General features: G+C 47.0%; 8 protein-coding genes across 8 annotated transcripts; 7 read left to right on the top strand and 1 right to left on the bottom strand.

The window, feature by feature from the left end:
- Positions 1 to 56: 56 nt before the first annotated feature.
- On the top strand, positions 57 to 359 carry BDV27DRAFT_135120 (uncharacterized protein; the record flags this gene model as incomplete). The annotated part of the gene is made up of 1 exon (XM_032068454.1): positions 57 to 359. A coding segment is annotated over one exon (303 nt), but the record flags the coding sequence as incomplete, so codon positions are not given.
- A 301-nt stretch (positions 360 to 660) lies between these two features.
- BDV27DRAFT_135121 (uncharacterized protein) lies at positions 661 to 1,392 on the top strand. Its single transcript, XM_032068455.1, has one exon. It carries the CDS (start codon positions 697 to 699, stop codon positions 1,360 to 1,362), a length of 666 nt encoding a protein of 221 aa, XP_031923147.1. The 5' UTR covers positions 661 to 696; the 3' UTR covers positions 1,363 to 1,392.
- A 1,723-nt stretch (positions 1,393 to 3,115) lies between these two features.
- On the bottom strand, positions 3,116 to 3,646 carry BDV27DRAFT_135122 (uncharacterized protein). The gene is made up of 2 exons (XM_032068456.1): positions 3,454 to 3,646; positions 3,116 to 3,395 (listed from the first exon to the last, which is right to left on the bottom strand). Exons 1-2 carry the CDS (start codon positions 3,601 to 3,603, stop codon positions 3,168 to 3,170), a joined length of 378 nt encoding a protein of 125 aa, XP_031923148.1. The 5' UTR covers positions 3,604 to 3,646; the 3' UTR covers positions 3,116 to 3,167.
- Positions 3,647 to 6,378: 2,732 nt separating this feature from the next.
- On the top strand, positions 6,379 to 7,866 carry BDV27DRAFT_162009 (uncharacterized protein; the record flags this gene model as incomplete). Its single annotated transcript, XM_032073314.1, has 1 exon — positions 6,379 to 7,866. One exon carries the CDS (start codon positions 6,379 to 6,381, stop codon positions 7,864 to 7,866), a length of 1,488 nt encoding a protein of 495 aa, XP_031923149.1.
- A 1,383-nt stretch (positions 7,867 to 9,249) lies between these two features.
- On the top strand, positions 9,250 to 12,930 carry BDV27DRAFT_168147 (L-Aspartase-like protein; the record flags this gene model as incomplete). The annotated part of the gene is made up of 8 exons (XM_032074696.1): positions 9,250 to 9,452; positions 9,527 to 9,757; positions 9,819 to 10,330; positions 10,427 to 10,748; positions 11,041 to 11,104; positions 11,331 to 12,550; positions 12,601 to 12,753; positions 12,822 to 12,930. The coding sequence occupies 8 exons, from the start codon at positions 9,250 to 9,252 to the stop codon at positions 12,928 to 12,930; spliced, it is 2,814 nt and encodes a 937-aa protein (XP_031923150.1).
- A 343-nt stretch (positions 12,931 to 13,273) lies between these two features.
- BDV27DRAFT_162012 (uncharacterized protein) lies at positions 13,274 to 15,825 on the top strand (the record flags this gene model as incomplete). The annotated part of the gene is made up of 6 exons (XM_032073315.1): positions 13,274 to 13,302; positions 13,393 to 13,407; positions 13,466 to 13,499; positions 13,559 to 13,632; positions 13,686 to 14,678; positions 14,742 to 15,825. The coding sequence occupies 6 exons, from the start codon at positions 13,274 to 13,276 to the stop codon at positions 15,823 to 15,825; spliced, it is 2,229 nt and encodes a 742-aa protein (XP_031923151.1).
- A 518-nt stretch (positions 15,826 to 16,343) lies between these two features.
- BDV27DRAFT_135127 (uncharacterized protein) lies at positions 16,344 to 16,893 on the top strand. The gene has a single exon (XM_032068457.1). It carries the CDS (start codon positions 16,503 to 16,505, stop codon positions 16,710 to 16,712), a length of 210 nt encoding a protein of 69 aa, XP_031923152.1. The 5' UTR covers positions 16,344 to 16,502; the 3' UTR covers positions 16,713 to 16,893.
- A 401-nt stretch (positions 16,894 to 17,294) lies between these two features.
- BDV27DRAFT_135128 (uncharacterized protein) lies at positions 17,295 to 21,119 on the top strand. Its single transcript, XM_032068458.1, has 16 exons — positions 17,295 to 18,002; positions 18,061 to 18,229; positions 18,282 to 18,369; positions 18,425 to 18,439; positions 18,496 to 18,612; positions 18,666 to 18,772; positions 18,824 to 18,951; positions 19,014 to 19,090; positions 19,146 to 19,273; positions 19,327 to 19,444; positions 19,500 to 19,617; positions 19,685 to 19,949; positions 20,008 to 20,062; positions 20,122 to 20,335; positions 20,390 to 20,571; positions 20,645 to 21,119. Exons 1-16 carry the CDS (start codon positions 17,876 to 17,878, stop codon positions 21,002 to 21,004), a joined length of 2,268 nt encoding a protein of 755 aa, XP_031923153.1. The 5' UTR covers positions 17,295 to 17,875; the 3' UTR covers positions 21,005 to 21,119.
- Positions 21,120 to 22,021: the final 902 nt, after the last annotated feature.

Raw genomic sequence — 22,021 nt, forward strand, 5'->3', positions numbered from 1 at the left:
TTTTGTGTGTGTGTGTGTGTTTTGTTCCCTTCCTCTCCTAATATCTTTGGGCTAGGTACAAACAGATTACGCGGCTGACTGTCGACTTGGATCCTCGTAATGGCTATCGACGGAGCACCTACATCAGTACAACCGGTGGGGGGTCAGGAAGAGGGCCGCCAATGATCTTTGCCACTGACTCCGTGGAGAATCATCAACAACGAGTTGTCTTCGGATCGATGTTGAAAATCTGTGGAATTATCGAACCTGGAGACTGGGTGTTGACAATGCACAATGCCGGGCATTTGTACCGGCACGTCCCCTCCCCCTCCCTTTGTGTTTTACAAGTTGTGTTGAACAGTTCCTCACCGATAAGATAGAGCCCTCGACCTGATGACCCAGGTGTTTGAGAGTGCTGGCGCGGCAGTTTTGTGCGCCGGGCCGGACATGGATCATAAGGACGTGATCGAGACCATTGCGGCGTATCAGGTGAATGTGATATCCGGCGATGCGGGGCAGTTGGTCCAGCTCGCGAAATCCATTGCGACCCTTCCAGATGAGCAGCGGGCGTCTCTGCGGGTAAACAAACTACTCTACACCTCCGAAGCTATTACACCAGCCCAGCGGAGCTTTTTGGCATCCGTCTTCGGGCCTATCGCATTGAGTTCGGTGATTGGGAGCGCCGAAGCTGGACCATGGGCTGTGTCAAGTCCTGAGATGACCGTCGGTGCTGTTGATAAGAACTACACAGACTTTATCTTTGACCAGCGACTGATCCATCTGGAAGTGTTTCCTTTGTCGATTGAGGAGCTTGAGACAGTTGATCGCAATCAACATGGCTACAACATTGACCCTCTCTCTGAAGGGGAGAAGGGTCTCCTCATTCAGACTTCTTTACAACGGTTGCGCCATCCTCTCGTTCGCTATGTTTGTGGCGATGTTGCATCTCTTCACCCGTTGCCAGAGACAGTTCAGAGAAAGCTCCCGCAAGAGACCAGTCATCATTATAAAGTTGTGCGAATATACGGACGAGATCGGAGAATCAGCTTCGACTGGTACGGGGAATATTTCGAATTTCACATTGTACAAGCACTTATGCGAACGGAGTCGTGGGGTGTCCTGCAATATCAGATCATCCTTCGTAATAAGGAAGAGGATGCCTCAGGTGTTGCTACTGTCCTAGAAGTTCGCATCCTACGCGGCACGGGAAATGGACAGATAAGTGAGCAAGAGCTGACCAGGGAAATCCGCAACTTCTTCATGGTTTTCGATTTCAATGAGGAGCTATTCCAGCTAATCTTCCTATCCAACTACAGCGGGTTTGTTCGAAGTACGACTGGGAGGAAAGTCATCAACTTCGTTAACTGGACAGGAAAGAGTTGAATTTCGTCTCTTTGCTTTACTGCCAGCTAGTGGCTCTCTTAGTATTACCTTGCTAAAAATCTGAGATTCCTAGAAGTTTATTTGTTGCTAATCTTCCTCGCCCACCACCTCGCTCTTTGTATTTTCTTTTATTTTTGTTTTCCCCTTCTTCAGGGAGGTGGGCTTGTCTTCATTGTCTTCATTGAAAGTATTCGCACGCACCTTCCGCTATACTCGTGCTCCAGTTAAGAATGTGAAGGTGAGAGAAATCATATGGAGATTTGGATGAGTGACGTCTTACAGAAACCGAAGGGCCCTTCTTGTCTCAGGAAAAAATTGCAGGAAAAGCTTGAATGAGGATGCTGCGTGTGATTCGATCCAGATCCCGTCCACGATCGCCCTCGCTCCCGGGTCGTTCCCAGTATTTCGCTGACATTCGGGGGGATCCCTTGGCATTTGAACATTGTCTGCAGGTTGGTTAGGCCTCCATCCTGTCGCTTCTTTCGCAGTCTCCTCTGCTCGTTCATTCCCTTCAATGCCCTGATGGGCGTGGATCTGGTGCATGGCCACTTGTGTCTGCGTCTATTGAAGTTCTCGAGACCCTTCGGGATTCACAATAAACTATTTCGGGGAGATTCCCGGGGTCATGATTGCTTGTAGCGTAGACTGTCTGCTTGTCTGAGAAGAGGACCGCTTGTTTGGCGGAGCCAGGCCCAAACCATTGGCATTAGAAGCATCTAATCCTCTTCCTCTGACACTGTTCGATGCTTTCAATGTATCTCTGTCCCACCGTATTATTCCCGGATCAGGTTCCTCAAGTGGTACAGTCTATGTTCCCAGGGATCCGAGAAGATTAACTCACCAAAGGGTCCCGTTATCATTTTTAGTTCGCCTCGTAGTACGGGAAAACCGCAACCCTGAGATGTCTTACTTTTTCACCATCATTTAATAATTGGGCATGCCCCCAACATTTAGATTGGCTATACAATACGAGGCTTAACATATTGGTCAAATACATCACATGATTATGGCGCTCTGGTTTTCAGGTAGTCATGCTTTATAAATACCGCTAGGCTGTTACATACTAGGATCCACATTGGCTGATTTGCAACAATTGTAGGTGTTGTCAAGGTGCGAGCTAAGGCAGGCGGGCCAGCAGATATATCATAGGCACGTATCCCTCACTATTCCTACACCATAACTATGCCCCATCATCTATACCTTTACTGAGGATATTAATAGTGAGTCTAATGCACGGATGCTTTTGTTGGTATCTCGTTATCTCTCTGTTCTGATTCATTATCAGGTACGTCGGTATGAAAGTCCATCAGCCAGGCATCTGAGACAGGTGAATGGCAAGATTCAGCAGGTGTACGCGAGATACAGTAGCACCAATACTGCTTCGCTATCAGGGAATGGATATGGATTGAAGATGACTATAGAGAACGAGGGCCAGATCTTCACTCTGACTTTTTGGTGGCCCGTGCCGAACCCCGTGACCCAGCTTTCCCTGACATTCGCAGTCATGCCCATCGACATGCCTTTTTTTTTTTTTTTTTTTTCATTACCTACATACTGGGCTGTGGAAGCGAAGTATCTTTCACAGTTTGCCCCACCGCGCCCCTAGCTACGAGTAAGCATCCCCAGAGCTACCCTGCCTGATCCTACTAACCTTCCATATACCCATAGAGGTACCGGGATGGCTCAAATAACCACTCTCTACTGTGAATAGCGGAATGTGGTACATAGAAAATGAATATCACTAACAATACTGGTTACATTGGATTTTAACTGCACAGGTTTCCTGAAAATCACCCTCATTCCCGTCAGTGGCAGCTGTGGTGGTGTCCGTTCACAGCCTGTCTACGTTGATTGTATCCCTGCCAGGCCACGAGGATGACACTGATGATGGCCCGGCGGACCATGCCGCGACTGAGTCCTTCTCGTCGAATACCCCAGGCGAGGGTGATGATCGAAATGGCTAGAAAAAAGGGGCGAAGTCGCTCCATACCCGTCGCCGTTATCGAACCAGCGAAAACCCAATCTAACAGGGCCTACGTCCACTTTAATCAGCCTTCATCGGAATTACCGCATACAAGAAGAACACAATACCGGTAGCCAACAGCAAGAGGAAGATAATAAAGCAGAGCCTTCGGGAAGAATTCGGGACCCCCATTCAAGGACGCGTGACGGACGCGTCGCATCATCCGAGGTTGTTTGCTCGACTTCGCTGCCAGGCGCAGGGCATTTATCGCATGCCATATCGGGGGAGAGGGGGGTGGGGGGTGGGTTTCGGGTGCTTTTGGTTATTTTATGATTTCTGTCGTACAATCATTGCACAATCTGGGTGCCTTTATAGAGATGCTTTGTGCTGCTTGGCATGGTTCTGGCATGCGGCATTTTTGCTACCGAGATTGACACGTGTGGAGATGAGATTTGAGGGCTAATCAATGACAGCAGGCACGGCGCCTGTTCAATAATTCTTGTAAACATTTTTTTTTTTTTTTTTTCACCTCCAACTGCTCAAATGTAACGTATCTATGTTGTGAATGTTGATATTGTAGCATTTTAGAGGAAATCTCAGTACGTCGTTGAGAGTCTGACACACTATATACAGTAGGCCATAGCGACCACTCCGCAACAACCGTTTTATTAAGAATATCTAGACTCAAGACCAGGCCAAGCGGGAAAGATTGGGCACGTGCGTAATTCATCACGCAGGAGTTATACACTAACAGACAGAGAAATTATTCCAGACCCGCCACCCTTGTGTGTCCACCTTAAGGCAGAATATCATAGGGTAATGATAGTCGTTGACAACTCTAGTATATATCAGGAACTTCCAGGTTGACAATAAGCGGGTTGGCCTTTGCTTTTCAGTTCAAATCCCAGTAGTTTCCTGGGCCCAGTTTCAAAGCAATTCCTATTGTTGACCCTAATGTAAGTAGTGAAGCTGTAAGAAGACGTTGGGATTGCTAAATAAAAAGCCTTCGTCTCAAGTATTCACTTCCCCCAGAAAGAAGTTAACAATCTCTCAGAATGCATTTTCCCACCATTGCTCTTCTCTCTACCTATGCATCTCTCGCAGCCGCCTGGAATATAACCGCCTATTCGAATGCTGCCTGTACTGGATATATTACTTTGTTTACTGGCGATACAGTTTGGGGCTGCTTGTGCGTGACCGGGGGCAAAGATATCCAGTCGGTGAAAGCCAGTGGTGCCCCTGAGGGATATATATACATTCAGCGCCGCGAGCGGAACTGGTTGTGATGAACTTCGCCAGACGGGAGGAGACAGATGTGATACCCAGGGACAAGGTTTTCAGTCCGTTACGTTTTATCAACAGTCCAGCTGATTCAGAAGGTATGTACTTTGGATCAAATTAGAGGGATGTCCTTAGAGTGTAATTAACCCTTATCAGGCGTTGTCGCTGCTATGGCTAAATCAATCGAAAAGAAGTTGGTACACAAGTATCGCGAAGTGAGAAGAATATGAAATTAGCGATTATGCAAGACTGCATGTGCCCAACTGGGACTTAAAACAGTTCATCAGTGTTAACCCCATCCTTGGCCTAGTTGAAATTTCGGTAACATATTAAACAATTTCATGTCGGGAAGATAATTTGCAACATAGTACTGGATATACTTACATTCACTGTGCCTGAGCAACATTCAGTTTCTACGATTGTTTTGTACTATCTCAATTCGAACAAACGTTATCAATGAAATATCCTCTCCTTGTTGTTGTTGTTGTTGTTGTTGTTGTTGTTGTTGTTGTTGTTGTTGTTGTTGTAGTAGTAGTAGTAGTAGTAGTAGTAGTCGCCATTTCTTCCTTTGGATCCTCTCTTACCTCCACATCTATCTCCTAACGAATAGGGAAAAATGAATCGCTCCGTCGGCAGATAAATACAAACTGTTCTGCATTCTACAATGGCCTACTACAGACTACAGGGACGTAACCATCTGTCACCTCGATCTCGTATTTCTTGACTCGACTGGAATAGTTCTTCCGTTTGTCAAGTAAAAGTGGACGTCGGATGCCCTACGCGTCGAGTAACTCAACGACCTGAGAAAGAAGTGGGACGACCCAACTTGAGAAGCAACTAATCATGCTTCATCCGTTGTTATTATTAACTACGTTTTGCACCTCATGTAACCCTAATGGAGGATTCTCAAACAGGGGTCAAGGTTACATTCGTTTCCGGAAGGGGGCAAAAAAAGTAAAAAAAGGCATCAAACCGTGATACGCTTGGGATTCGGATATTTATAGAAAAGAATATTGTAGTTCAAAAGAGAGTACTACTAGATAAACTGCCTAAGTCTAGCCCTCGCTGGCAGTATGGAAGTACGACTCATCTGAAGGGTTCAACATCGTGCGTGGTCTTGTGGGTCCACGGACCGATTAACTCTAATCGGACCAAATTTGGATCAAAAGCGACTACTAAAGTAGGCGTGCCTGAAGGTCGAAAACTTTCGATGCCACGAATTCCCCTAGCTTTACTAATATGGGCAAGATCGACGTGCGAGGTCATGAGGCTGTTGTTTGGCTCCTCGTACTCAATTATCTCTCCTATGAGGTGTGGGACTGACTAGGCTTGTGCGTTATATCCATCTTAGAATAGACTGCATACTAAATACATATGCAACGGATGAAAGGCCAGGGGCCTTGGGAGCATTATCCAGTCAGAGAATGGTAAGGAAATATCAAATGCTGGTACCCAGTTAATTGTGTTGTGGAGTCTAGCCCGTCCCAAAAAAAACTCGGTATAGGTTGTTTTTTGAAACCTGGCAAGCTTTTGCTACACCTCTATTGTGGATAACACGGTTTGAAACATGGATGAATTCCATCGAGAGTCGAGACCCAGGTCGATTGTCAGTATTTGAGAGATAGAGAAATGAAAGTTATATAAGGTCCCTGGAAATCCTCAATATCACTTCTCCATCCCGCTATTCAACTCAATTCACTCGTTCCAGTTTGCAGTGTTCTCTTGTTTTTACTGTCTTTTCCTTTCTGTTCTTTCTTCTCTTTCTGAGAAAGATGAAGACTTCCACTCTCTGCACTATTGCCTTTTCAGCCACGGCCCTGGCGGTTCCGGTGTCTGTGACTACTAGTGATCACGGCCTGGCTGACCCCGTCCCTGCCCATGCTCCGGAGGGTGAGGTCCATGCTCGCCTGCAGTCTCGTACCTTTTTCCCTATGGGTGGCTTATGCCCCCCATGTGGTGAAGAAGGAGCCAGCCTGAAAGCCCGCACCTTTCTCCCTTTGATTCAGGGCTTGATAGAGCACAAGATGGATAAGTTCGGCCTCTGCTCGCCGTGTGATACCAACACCAACACAAATGACAATTCGAACTCCAATGACAACTCTAATACAAACAATAATTCCAATGAGAATAACAATTCCAATGAGAATACAAACAACAATTCCAACACGAACAACAATTCCAATACCAATAACAACTCCAACTCCAACTCTAACACGGTGACAAACAACATTAATGGTGGAACTCCTCCTGGAGGCACTCCCCCTAGTGGAAGCACCCCTCCTACTGAGGGTATGCCTCCCATTGATGGGATGCCTCCCACCGGCGGTAACCCTCCTACCGGTGGCACTCCTCCTACTGGCGGTACTCCTCCTACTGGTGGTACTCCCCCAACTGATGGGATGCCTCCCACCGGCGGCACCCCTCCCACTGGCGGTAACCCTCCTACTGGCGGTACTCCTCCTACTGGCGGTACTCCTCCTACTGGAAGTACTCCCCCAACTGATGGTATGCCTCCCACTGGCGGTACTCCTCCTACTGGAAGCACCCCTCCAACTGGCGGTATTCCTCCCAATGGCGGTAACCCCCCAACTGGAAGCACTCCTCCTACTGGTGGTATGCCTCCCACTGGAAGTACCCCCCCTACCGGTGGCACTCCTCCTACAGGCGGTATGCCTCCCACTGGAAGCACTCCCCCAATTGATGGTATGCCTCCCACTGGCGGTACTCCCCCTACTGGTGGTACCCCTCCCAGTGGCAGTAATACAGTCTGTGAGGAAGGTGACAATACCTGCACTCCTACAACCGGTGGCACTCCCCCTACTGGAAATATGCCTCCTACTGGCGGTATGCCTCCAACTGGAAGTACTCCCCCAACTGGTGGTACTCCCCCATCTGGAGGCACTCCTCCCAATGGCGGTAACCCCCCTACTGGTGGTACTCCTCCCAGTGGTGGTATCCCCCCAACTGGCGGCACTCCTCCTACTGGTGGCATTCCTCCCAGTGGCAGTGATACAGCTTGCGAAGGCGACAACTCCTGCCCTCCTACAACAGGTGGAAACACGTCTGGAGACAACAGCAACACCACTGGCAGCAATACGGGAACCAACAAGGGAGGTAGTAACTCTTCTGGCTCTTCGAGCTCTTCCAGCTCTTCGAGTTCTTCTTCCTCGAGCAGCTCTTCGTCCTCTACTACTGGCGGAACTCCCGGATGCGCTGAATGCGAAGCTCCCCCTCCCGCGGACTGCGAAGACTTCGAATAATAAGCAGATTCCTTATAGGTGGGGGTTGGTGCCAAAGGTGAGAACTAGAATCCTTTCCGGGGCGCGCTATCTTTCCGTTTATAACATCGACCCGACTGTGTTGGTCTAATCTGGATGTTTGATTCGATTATGGTTTGTTGGACTTTTATAACTTGTCACTCATTTACATGTAATCAATGATTCTTTTCACCCGTCATTCTTTTACCACAGTATAGTACAAATAATAGATCTTTTCTTTCAGATATAAGTTTAGTATCTCTTAATTGTACTAATATACTCATCTTTCCCTTTCAAGAAGACTTTGCCTCATAAACAATTTCTCATTAGAGAATTATACTAATTCAAGTGAGAATAGCGCAATCTCAGGGGGAAAGACACCATGCTAGCTTGAGGGGAAACTTCATACTTGCACGCTTAGTATTGTTGCCTCTGGTTAGTAGTACCACATATCTCACCTTACCTTGGAGACTGGTGCTCCGTTTAAGACAAGAAGTTATTTAGTCGCTATAGTAGGCAAAGCACTCTAATCTATTAAATACGCACAAGGAGGCAAATAGACAAAAATGGAAACGTTCCGCTCTTTGCACGGCCTGGTTCAACACAGACAACGGGAATCTAAACTCTAAGAACACGTTAGATACTGGAAGCTCAAGCCAGTAGTACTCTGTAGCTATAGGAAGACCGCTAGGTTGTGATCATATTATTACTGAGTATGGAAAGCAGATCGAGACTAGGTGAAGGTGGTGGTAAGGCCCGTTTGGTATTAGAAAGGCTGCAAAGTACGACTCAACCGACTATCGTTATATAGTCCCTCCTCCTCGATTGACTTCCAGCATTTTATAGGTTGTATCGCATTGAATAAAGTGGCTGACCTTCTTTCATGCAGTTCCCTTGAAAATCCAGAGATATGGCTTTCGTATATTTATTGAGAGTCACAGATAAAGTATACAGAAGCTGAGACCTATGCTCGGGTAGTTGTTATAGGAATCAATACCCCCGGCGTGCAATTGACTCCCAGGAGGTGTCCTAGGAATTAGCGCCAGTCTATTCTATTCAACACCGTTATAAATGAATATTGTGCACATGACCTAACGCTAACCTTATAGAGAGACGACGGATTAGGCGTGGGATGAGAATGTACAAAATGAAAGACAAACAGCGGAGTCATTTAGTAGCGGCGGATGGAGGGCTCGGGATAAGGCGCTATTCCGGTCTCTCCCAATTGAGCGAAATCTGGAGGTCTAGAGGTCGACCCTCCATTAATAGACTCAATTCCCCATAAATATGACTTGAGCTTCTTTCACCGATCCAATTTCTATCTTCAACTGAGCTTGGAATTTTTTTTTTTTCTCTCTTCTTTTTCTTGTTGCGAATACGGCCGCAATGTCTATCTCAGCTCTCGACTCCCGAATCTTTCGGAACCTTTTTGGCACCGAAGAGGTCCGTGAAATATTCACGGACGAAGCGTATGCAAAGTTCCTCGTTCAAACTGAAGCAGCCTTGGCTCGGGCAGAGTCCAAAGTCAATGCTATTCCAGCAGAAGTTGGCGGTGCGATTACCGCAGTTCTTGGTAATATCGAACTAGAGTAAGTGGACAGTGACAGGTAATCATTGTGGAACCATCGACCATTGACTAACGATAATAAAATAGCTATGACAGGCTCTCGCGAGAAACTGAAATTGTCGGATATCCTGTTTTACCGTTGGTGATGCAGTTGGTGGAGAACACTCCTGAAGACCTGGCGAAATACATCCATTGGGGTGCCACTACGCAAGATGTCATGGACAACGCCAGCATGCTTCAGATCAAAAGAGGCTTGGATTTGGTGAAACGAGATCTGAACAGATTGGTTGATATTTTGCAAGTTTTGGCTGAGAAGTACCGTGATACGTAAGTCGAGCATCGGGCGCAATTGGGCGGTATTGCCTGGTACTGATTCCACTGTCTCCAGACCAATGGCCGGCCGTACGCACTTACAACATGCTCTACCTTGCACATTTGGTTATAAATGTGCCGTTTACCTCTCCAGCATTCTTAGACACAGAGACAGGCTTTGTGAAATCGAACGCCGATGCCTCCTGGTACAGTTTGGCGGTGCAGCGGGTACATTGGCATCTTTGGGTAGTGACAGGACCGGGATTCTTGTGCGAGCACAGTTAGCCAAGGAACTTGAACTGGAAGACCCAATGATCACATGGCATGTCGCTCGTGACAATATTGCAGAGGTCCTCAATCTTCTGGCGCTGATAGGCGGCACCCTGGGCAAGATTGCTTTAGACATCATTGTTATGTCATCCAATGAGCTAGACGAGGTGGCAGAGCCTTTCGTACCTCATCGCGGTGCCTCCTCAACCATGCCGCAGAAGCGTAATCCCATCTCCAGCGAGATCATTCTCGCTGTCAGCAAGCTTCTCCGAGCCAATGCATCTTTGGGATTGGACGCTATGGTTGTTGACTTTGAACGTGCGTCCGGGCCGTGGCATTTGGAGTGGGTGGCAATCCCGGAGTCCTTTACATACGCTGTTGGTGCACTACATCAGACCACTTTTGCTCTATCAGGACTGTGTGTGAAAGAAGACTCCATGGAGAGGAACCTCCATTCCACAAGGGGGTTGATTGTCGGGGAGGCTGTAATGATGGGGCTGGCTCCGTTCGTTGGTCGACAACGAGCACATGACGTGGTCTATGAGGCCTGCAAGTCAGCCATTGAGCATGATCGAGTCCTGTTAGATGTGCTAAAGGAGAATATGGAGGTATCAGAGCATTTGAATGAAGCCAAACTGACCCAATTGTGTGATCCATTGAATTATCTCGGTTCCGGTCAGCTGATGGTTGATGACGTTTTGAAAAGAGTCGCAGAGAAAGCAGGACTGAAAGCAATGTAAGCAGAGGTAGTGAAAGGCAATGAAGCTAGCCTTTTTATATCAATTTCTCGCGTATGAGCATGGGGCCAATGTAGATGTCGCTAGTAACAAGGTGTGAAGAATAGCACGTCGAGACAGTAAGGGAATCGCCAATAGGTGGACGTCCCAAGAGATGCCCATATAGCATGTAGATACCATGGTGTAAAGGTGTCATCTCGGGTAGCTTAGGCATTGCCTTCAAATGGACATGTACTGAGACGTATGGTTGTGTACCGAAACTGCTTCTGTTGTTGCGATGAGAAGGGTTAGGGCCTTATTCCACCCACAGTCCCGATACGACTTCGGATTAGAGCTTAATTCCGACCCCAGAAAAGTCTGTACCCCGGATCAGCTGATATCTCCACAACCCCAGATACAAGGCCTATAACGAAATGTATAAACAATATAAAAGAGGTATGAACATCGGATCAATCCTGATGAAGGCAGCTTCCTCCGCAGACTTTTGATCAGACACTATTCGGCTCTGCCGATTTCTTGCATGAACTATGAGACCACCATCATTTATGGGCCTTCGTGGAAGCGCTCTTACACTAGCACAGCTTCTTCTGGTTGTTTGTCCTGCTTTCATTCTATTCGGATACAATCAATCCAACCTGGGTGGATTGGTTTCGGTGACGGATTTCACGAATCACTTCCCTCGGATCGACACCGTGCACACGCAAGGAGAACAAAAGAGCTCCAATGCTACGATACAAGGTGTTGTAGTGGCGACATTTACATTGGGAGCAATGATGGGATGCCTTTCCTGTTCATATACCAGCGACAGGTTTGGACGTCGTATCGTAATATTTGCAGGGGCAATCCTCACCTTACTTGGGGAGGTGCTTGAAGCATCTTCATTCCAACTAGCTCAGCTCATCATTGGACGAGTGATCTTGGGTGCTGGTGTGGGGATGTTGAGTGGTACAGTGCCTACATGGCAGAGCGAATGCTCTAGCTCCTCGAAGCGCGGAAAGCACGTCGTTCTGGATGGGCTTTTCATCTCAGTCGGATATGTCCTGCAGGCTTGGATCAACTTAGGATTTTACCAAATCAAAACGGGTTCAGCATCTTGGCGGCCACCGATTGCCATCCCCATCTTCTTTTCGCTTATCTTAAGTTTGGTTATTTTGGCAATGCCAGAGTCCCCACGATGGCTCTCTCAACAAGGCCGCATGCAGGAAGCCCGAAACACCCTTGCTGCGCTGAAGGGGCTCCACGAAGATGACACGAGCATAATTGATGAATTATCCGCAATAGAACGCTCGTTGGAACAGTCTGGCCGCACCGCCGCATCGCTTGGTGATATGCTTAAGATGGGACAGGACCGCCTTCTCTACCGGTTTTGCTTGTGTATCTTGTTGCAGTTCTTTCAACAAATGTCTGGAGGGAACCTGATATCTGTTTATTCAACGGTCATCTTCCAGGAGGGTCTCCAAATGGACTCCGAGACATCTCGAATCTTATCCGGAGGTACATTGACCTGGAAGCTCCTCTCCTGCTTCGTTGGCTTCTTTGCCATCGATCGATTTGGGCGACGGTTTGTGCTCATGGTGAGTGGCACAGGAATGGCGACTTGCATGATGGGGCTCGCCGTCGTAACCTCCTTTCCACATTCGAACTTTGGCGCACAGGTGGCCAGTGTCTTCTTCGTTTTCCTCTTCAATTTCTTCATTCCAATCGGTTTTTTGGGTGCCAATTTCCTTTATTGTACCGAGGTTGCGCCGACAAAGCTGAGAGTAGCCATGTCGAGTATTTCGACTGCTAATCATTGGCTGTGGTATGTATACTTCAGATATGAGGTATTGAAGACGCTGACAATGCTTTTAGGAACTTCGCTGTCACGATGATTACCCCAGTAGCAATCAACACGATCGGGTATCAATACTACATTGTGTTTACCTGTATTGGATTCTGTATCCCTATCTCCGTCTACTTCTTTTATCCCGAGGTGAATAAATTCTGTCCCGCTTTCGCTCGAGTGTACTACTGACATCAAAATAGACCATGGGCCGATCGCTTGAAGAAATTGACCTGATTTTTCGGAACAGCCCGTCGGTCTTTTCGACTGTTCGGTATGCGAGGGAAAATCCTCACCTGGCACTCGAGCAAGACTTGGCACAAGAGAAAGGGGAGATCAGTCACGAAGAGAAAGTGTAAAAAGGTCAAAGGGCATGTATTACAGGGTACCGAGGTTATCGTGGTAAACGGAGACACAGATATCATTTGGTAGAATTGTGAAAAGAGATGCAAAATCCAAACAATCTGTATAGACGAGAGTCCAACATGTGACGATCATTCCCAACCGTAGCCAGGCCAGTCTGTGCTGCCTCAGGCGTAGATCTGGATGCCTGGGTCTACCATAAACTCCACGCCGGAATAGTCGGTTATCCCGCTGCCCTTATTCCGTGCCATCCCCACCATCCTCAACATCCTCGACCAATGTCGGTGACTTGACGATCACAGTCATATTGTAACATCTTTGTGACTCCTGATGCAAAGAATGGCTGAAAGACGGCCGGCCCAGGTTTGGTAAGTGGGGTTCTTCTGCATGCACGAGCATCCCCAAGAACGTGGAATCCCCCCCTCTGCATCCACCAACACTGACCTTGGTTCACATAGCGATCGCTGCCGTGTGTAAGCACAACATAAGAAGAATCCCAGGATGTCGTGGGAGATCTGACGAGACCTTCAGTAAAAGAGTCAAGTGTGATGGACGCCGACCGAAGGTCTGTTTCTCGTTGCCTCTCTTTACGTCTGCCTCGGCTCACTTGCTCACTCATTCAAGTGTGGGAAATGCGAGAGGGCCGGTGCTGAATGCTCAGTGTCTGTCCAACTCAGACGGAGAACCACACCACGAGGGTATACGCCGCCCCTGTTGTTATTCTTTAATACTCCTTCTTACCAGGTGATAGGTACATTGAACCAACCGAAGAACTCATCAAACAACTCACGCAAGAGCTGCAATCAGCTCGAGACCAGCTGCAGCTTCTTTCAGCGCGAGAAGAAGGGCTCCAGGAGACTATAGTGGCACAGAAGAAAGAGATTGAACAGTTAAGGGAGCTTGTTGCAGCACCTCGCACTGCTGGCTACACGCAGCATGCAGGAGAGAAGGCCTCTAATGGCTCTGTGGTGGCACACCTTGGACGACTAGTCTTGGGCGATGGCAATTCCGAGTTCTTTGCAGGTTCTACAACAGGGGTTCATTTTGTTCTCTCAGCTCAGCAGCTGTATCAGACTACTTTCTCTTCCCAAGAGCATTTTCCCGAATGTTTGTTTCGCCTACATATCCTGCGGTCTAACGAATTGACCGTAGCTTGGGAACGAAACAAAAGCTTCGAAAGTTGTTTGGTGGACGGTCAACTCGCTTCGGCCAACATCTTTGAATCTCTACGCAATCATCTCCGTAATCTGGGAGTGGTTGCTGTTCGCAAGGCGTTTGATAAGTACCAACAATGTTGGGGAATCCTATATCCTGTATTGTTGTCAAAACAGTTTCTTGACACATTTGACGACACAATCAATGATGCGTGGACTACCCCAATCGAACCGCATCTCAGAATACCATTTCTCCTCCAGGTGTATGCTTTGATAGCGCTTGACAACGTTCATAGGGGTACTACCGCAACTGAATCAGAGCCCTTGTCTTATCACCTAGACACCATACTGAGCAACCTACTTGGTCAGATGCCTTGCCGAGGAGATATTCCCAGTCTCCAAGGTTTGATCCTATACCTTCTCTATCTCCAGACGACGTTGCAGCACTCGTTAGCAATACGCATCTGTGGTATGATTGTACGTCTAGCGCAGTCGCTCGGACTTCATCGACATACTAGACGATTCAAACACCAACCTGGTGAAAGTGAGTTGCGAAGGCGGATATGGTGGTCTGTATATGTGCTTGACGTGTATGAAAGACCCTTTCAGTTCCGCTATTGGAAATACAAGGTACTGATAGTATCCCTTACTAGACAATCAAGCATCCTATATGGTCTACCCAGAAACATACAAACAGCAGACACAGATACCGACCTCCCTACCAACGCTGACTATGACGACATGCATAGTGATCAGCTGTCATATCCATTACCTGGAGAAACTACCCATATCGAGCCTTTTCTCCAGTATGTTCATCTCGCACAAATTCTATCCAGGTGTCTAGAACAAATGTATACGACGACCAACCGAAGAGGTGGAGTTGCCAAGATCTATCGACTTCAACGTGAACTCGATGTCTGGAAACAAAACGTTCAATCAAGTTTACCCAACATCGCACGCACTGGAGAGCTTATCCAGACCAGACTACACAACATAAACAAACCTACCACTGCCTACAACTCTGTTGAATTCCCTGATTCTATTTCTCTATGGTTGTTCATTTTAGGGGAACTAGCCACCATGCTCATTCATCGCCCTGCATTGACGTTTGGACAACAAGAACCACAATTCGCCGATAGTCTGCGCGCTTGCAGGGAAGCAACGACACAACTCATCCTAGCATTTGAATTAGCCTCAGATGTGTCGTTCGTACCCCACATATGGCCATCAGGTCATCATCTCGTTTTTCAGAGTGGACTGATGCTTCTCTACGACCGGTGGTTCCAAAGCCCAACCCAGCCGTCTGGTATTTCAATAGAACCAGATACCCTCCTCCGATTCATTTACATCGCTATCACTCTTCTATCGAAGTCAGCTGCGCACCTGGGCGAAAGAGCCGGTTCTGGAAGACTGTCTCCCTCTACGACCGAAACCATAGAATCCCTTCGGCAAGCATCGTCTTATCTCCACTATCTTTGTACGCGAACATTGGAAGGTCAGGGTGAATCATGGTCCTGGCCACAGCTCAGCCGACACCCAATGGAAAGCCCTATTCCTCAGGCTAGTGCAATAGTCACCGACATTCATTCACTAGCTGGACCCGGGCAACCAACGCCACTTCCAGACTACTCTTCCTCCCTCTGGGAACCCTTGTCTATCGATGAGATTAATCAAATGGAGATATTCGAGCTTACCGACCCGCTGTTGATTCCTTGGGAGAGTCAAGGGTTGGCGTAGAATGTCGTGTGACTCTGTGCCAGTTAAATCAGATCATCTTTGGCCTGCCAATTATAAGATGTCATGAAGGACCAATAATATCTCCTATGCTATCTTTGGGACAGCTATGGTGTTCCTCCTCAACACACCTGATACCAGGAATATATTCTTAATCTCGCGCGTCGTCTTGTCCGTACAGTTCAATTTTAGTTGCACACGAATCGCATACAAATATGTATCCGCTATGGGCTATGAAACAGCCATCGGATATAGATTCAGGCTTCAACAGAGGAAGCTAACTTCTCAGTTCAAGTGCCAGGACTAACCGAAAATAATGGAGGAAGTCAATGATAATAGGGTCCTCCACTATGGCCTTCGCCCGTTGTGATTGATAGCAGATGACATATCGTGAGGATACTTCTCGCTTAGAATTTGACGTTGATTGATGGGATTATTCTTCCCATCCCCTTGTGGATCTTATCGCTAAGTCCTGCCGTTTCAGAGGTATTCGGCGCAATCGAGGATCGTTGAGGATGAGGCTATAATGGACTATCTTGTTAAGTTGGATTGTTTGGGCTCGTATGGCTCTGTACGAGTCCGCTCGCTCGGTACCATTTATGCCCTGATCGGCACGTGCTCGCCATAACTGATTCCACTCCGAGACACATCCTGACGCTGCATGAGTCCTTCTCTTGGGTATGCTCTGGACTCCGATTCTCAAGGGCTCCACCGGCTTGGATAGGATCATCACATATGCCTTCTGTATTGGCGACATCGATGAGTTCATGGCGTTCCAAATTAGCTTTGCACTGGCCCAAATCCTTCTTAACTCAAGTGAGTCTATCAAAGCCGCCATATGCATGACTGCTATGATTATGGCCATGCAACTTTGCACTGCTAGCAAATAATGTAGTCATCACGTCCCGACAGATCTAGGCCACGTATTGCCAGAGGTGCGCGGTTCTGTGACACGCTGGATGCATATAATGCAAGGGACTTTTGTCTGCAGCGTGATGATGCAAGTACCCATTGCATCACGTCGCTCTTTGGTAGCCAAACTTGGATTTGTGCAGACTCAGATGGATGCAATCTGTATGCCCTCACTGTTAGGCCAGAGGACCTCGAAACTATATTCTGACAGCTGTGGCTAATTATTGAGAACATACCATGAATATTCTACGTTGAAAGGAGGATCAGATAGCCACTTTCACATTGACTGCACCTCTTTTCAACATTTTATCACGACCTCAAATTGCCATTTCTTCTACTAGGGATTTGTTTTACCCCACCTTGGGATGACCCACAGTAGCTGAAAACAAGACAAGAGAACCCCTCAGCTGAACATGCCTGCATCGCCCAATTATAGCACTGAATATTATTAAAGCAAGGGTCTCGGGCATATCGGAGGTCTAGAGCCAGAACACTGGACCTGTTGCCCACACAATTGTGGATCTTGAGTCTCACCAGACGGTTTTGACCAAGATATCATGCTTATCTCGATCCGTTCCGCAGGTGGTCTCATGGGACATCTGATATATTAAAACAGATACCCATTGAGATTGTCGTATAATCGAGGAGATGCATAGTGAGCACATGATGTGAGGTTGAGTCAATTTCACGGAAAGCTGGAGGAAATGAGACGCTACACCCTGGCAAGCGCATGCAGCAATCCCTACGCCTGAAGCAACTATGAATGGCAAATTCCAAGTTTATTTGTTTTTAGCATTGTGTTTGCCACCACCAAGATGGAATGCATATTGGAACCAGGGGCTGCATCCCCCAAGCGGGGTTAATGAACAACTAGAGAGCGGCAACCTCACTTCGATTGAACTGGACAAATGCAGCTCCAGTGCAACATTAACATGTCTATCCCTCATAAGGTGCTCAAGTATGACTAGGGAAGGCTTTTCGCCAAAGTACTGAAACTCTCCTATAAGTGACGGTGGAATTCCTTCCTCAAGCCCAGTCTTCAATCTAAAATACACCTGCTCAACCTAGCGTACAATTCTCTTGCTTCAAACCCTTCTTGCTTTTATTTCAGTTACCAATACAGCCAACTGTAGTTGCCAAAATGGCCGGTCTCTTTAAAGGCATCCATGGAGTCATTCAAGATAAGACTGGAGTCGCTGCGGGTGCTGCTCAGGAGGCAGTAACCGCCGTTGGAGAAATACCAAAGGAGGTTTTGGATATCATCACCGGTTCGTCTTTCAGAAATGACATACCTTAACCGTGAATTCTTCAGCTAACCTCAGCTAGACGACAAAAAGGAGCCGCAGCAAATCCTGCATGTTTACTCGTACAGTCGGGAGAGCAAGCTGATCAAGGAGAAATGCTGCCTACCGTTCAAGAACGTAAAGGAGGAGGAGATGCAGCTTACGGATATCCGCAAGCTGCTGATTGGAGAGAATATCGTAGAGCCTAGACTGTAAGTAAGTTACCCAGGGCTCTGTAACTAGATTTATGAGTACTTTCTCTAGGGTTTGGAGCTCTTTTTGCAACCAACGTGGGGCAGTTGTGCAGGATATCACGAACTTCAAGGCATACCTCCAGATTTTAAACGAGAAGGTGAGCACTGTCTCAGATGCTGTCTAATTTGAGTCGCTACTAACCCCTGGATTAGTCCAGTGAGGTTGCTGTAAGTAGCGCCATCCCAATGACCAGACGTGGCGCTATGTGTTGATGGCTTGTAAGGAAACATCGCAAGATAATGCGGACACCTATCGGGTCTATCTTCTTTCCGAGAAGATCATCAACCAGGACGTTATCAGCAAGGCAATCCTTGACAGAGGAGAAAAGGTCACTGCCGACGTATGTGGGCTTTACCCCTATCGTGAAAGACATACGTTGATTCTCTTGCATAGAAGAGGCTCACAGAGCTGCCAACGGCCTCACAACCAGAGCCTATTCAAGCACCCACCAGCTTTAGTCACAATATCTTCATCAATCCTACCACAACATTCAGCATCGTGTAAGTGGAAATGCAAAAGGACATTATACAATAGGATTGATGATTTTCTAGACACCCTGCGGACATGTCTGAGAAGCAGTGGAGTGTGGTTGTACGTAACAACTCCCTTCTTAACCCTTACCGGGTTGTGGACCTCGGAAAGAAAGGGGGGAAAATCGTGGAGCGTTCCATACATAGCGGTAAGATCTTACTCTGAGCTAGGGCCTTTGAGAAATATCAATAACTAATGGGAGGAATGTAGCTTTTGTTCTGAAGCCGCGAGCGTTCCAAGACTATCAGATATCCGCCAGTGGAGCAAAAACTTCAGTTAACGCGCAGGTACGTGCATTCACTAAAGCTTCCATATAACAGTTAACTTCTAAAAATCATACAGCAAATGCTGCGAATTCCTTTCTTCCGTATTGAAGATGACTCATACATTGAACAATTCGAGGAAAACAAATCGGTGTCTCGCGCGGTTGCAGCGAGTTCTATGTCTCAATTTGACGCATCTTTAGCGATGTAGGTCATTCTCTCTTGTGATAAGGACACCAAATACTAAAGTATATTTACAGTGAAGGTGGTGCTTTTGGCTTCAGTGCAAGTGCGTCAGCAAGCTATGGAGAGAAAAACTCTTCCTCGGACTCTTCCAGTTCCAGCGAGGAGACCAGAGTGATGAACATTACATACAACGTAAGTATCAGATTCGACCATCATTGTAACTAGATATTAACCCCTACTACAACAGTTTCCTCGGGTTATCATCGATTTTGACCACCAGAGCCTTGACCTTTCTAACCAGTGTAAGGCTGACTTGAAGGCCGTGAGCACTGCTGCCGATATTGAGAGTTTTAAAGACAAATATGGTATTGGACACCATTGACCTCGCCATACACCTCTCCGCTCGTATATAGAATGTCTAACGGGATATAGGTCGCTTGTTTGCCATGAGAGTCCAACTTGGTGGAAGACTACATGCCGCAGAAGAGTCTACTGCCCGTTCCTTAGCTGAGAGAGCGGAGCATGCTAAGTCTCAGAGAGCTGCAGCTGCACTGTCATTCAAATCGCCATATGTGCAGGCTTCCGCCAATATGAATAAGTCCAATTCCGAGGACTCGAGCTCTGCAACACAAACCAGCTCCTCGAACAAATCCATGTGTTGGGAAGCGAAGGGTGGCGACACCCTACTCTGCAATGAGTGCGCCTCCCATCTTTGTTGTTTACTCAGCATGCACTGATTATTTGTCAATATCTAGTCCTCCTGCATGGGCATATACAGTTGGTTCATTCTACAACTGGCGTGTTGTCAAGGTAAGTTCCAAACGTCACCCCTTCGAGCCGGACGCTGAGACAAGTTTGTTATCCTGTAGCAATCTAGTGTACTCGCCATTGAAGACGTGATTTCGTCCATCCCAGGATACCAAGATACTAAGCAGATATTTGCAGGCATTCTTGATAAGAATTCTAAGAAGGCAGCACCTGGGGAGACTGAACAGAAACCTGGCATAATCGGCTTCCAGTTGCGGAGCAAGATGGTCGATAAGTATGTGACCATAGGGCAGCAAGCCACGAAAGACGAAGTTGGTATGATCTCCATAGTTCACACTGCCGGTGCCGCAATTTACTGATATTTCCCAGCTAAACATATCTCCGAACTAACCGCTGGAAAGCCCACTACTAAGAAAAGATTGCAGTTCATCTCAAACTTATCTGTCTCTATCACCGATGCTGCTCAATTACAATTTGAGTACAAGAAAGATTCCGTAAATCAAAAGTTTTATGTTGATGTTGAATCCTCTAAAGATTCCAGAGAGACTAAGGCAAGTCTTAGCACTCTTTCACTTCTATGTTGGCTCCAGAAGGATAGGTTTAGCTGACCGCAGCAACTCGCAGCTGAAATACAACCACCCTTACAAGATCTACAGTAAGGATGGAAAAGAAAACAAGCTATGGCTCTTCTCCAATCGGATTATGCCAGGATATATGTCCACCGCTTTAGTTTGGGCTGCTAAGGAGAAGGGCGCGACATCCTTCCGATTCCTCTTGCCTAGCAATCTAAACAATTCGCCTTCTCGGGATATTGAGAATGGAGAGGAAGTCTCCATTCAGCTTTTTGACCAACATGATCATGAAATCAATCTGGCTACGCGATTCGACAGAAGGGGCGACAAAGTAGGCACCGTTGTGGACTTGGATGATTTCGCGAAACTAGCCAATGACCTTGACACTACTTGGGAGCTCAGTTATTTGTGACCTTATGGGATTCGCGCCTTTGGAATAAATATTTTGGACACACCGCTGTAGAGCTGAAATTCCATATTGTGTTATGTGCCCCGATTCAAATTTCGCAGATTACTTTTCGTTCACTCACAATGGTCCTCGCCTTCGAAGTAAGACAGGTGGTGACTGTTCTAGTTCCTTTTATCATTCATAACGTAAACCTCAGTGATATAAGAAGAGCTAAGTATATATCTGTCTACATAGGTTTAGAATCAAGGTTAAGCCCTAGTCAAATACCCCCGTCCAGTGGGTTATCCGGACAGAGAACCCCCTATGACCATACGTATCAACTCTATGTAAATTAGGAGTAATAATGTGTGAAAAAGAACATATAAATAAAGACTTATTGCCCATGCTTCCCTCGCTGGCGCAAGCAGCTCATTCCCCCTGCTCGGTGGAATATGGGAGAACTTAGCCCTTACGTCGACACCGTTTCTCTTTTAGTTCTGTTGGTCGTCTGAACCTTTAGTTTCTTCCCCTGGACCCGAGAGATGGACGCCACTACCATGAACTTGGGACGTTGTCATCTTCATTGGTTTTATTTTAGTCTCTCTGGTATACTACTTCGTCCATACCCGAAAGTTTTACAAGGGACGAGTGGTCCGGGTGAATGTCATGGGATCGGAGATGTATATATAATTTTAGACAACCTTGTGTATAAAAGGCAGCACTTTCCACCTTTACATCCGACATAGATAATAACGCTCAAAGCTACCAGGCTGGAAGGAATGGGAGTAGCAATACACATCACGATCCCGACTAATAGTGAGTCGAGATTGAGGATAGGTGTGCAGCGTTACACTGAAAAGGGGAATCATGGAGTATATATATATATATATTCGTACAAACAAATATTGCTTTAGAAATTTATTCTCTTGATCGCTGATACTAATATACCGAATATGTTACAACTTCTGAGGCGACGCTCTTTTCTATAATTGGGTGCCGGAAATACCGGATTGGGAACCCCGACGGTAGGCGGCTTTAATC

This window comes from Aspergillus caelatus, assembly GCF_009193585.1.
Source record: "Aspergillus caelatus strain CBS 763.97 unplaced genomic scaffold BDV27scaffold_230, whole genome shotgun sequence".
Lineage (NCBI taxonomy): Eukaryota > Fungi > Ascomycota > Eurotiomycetes > Eurotiales > Aspergillaceae > Aspergillus > Aspergillus caelatus.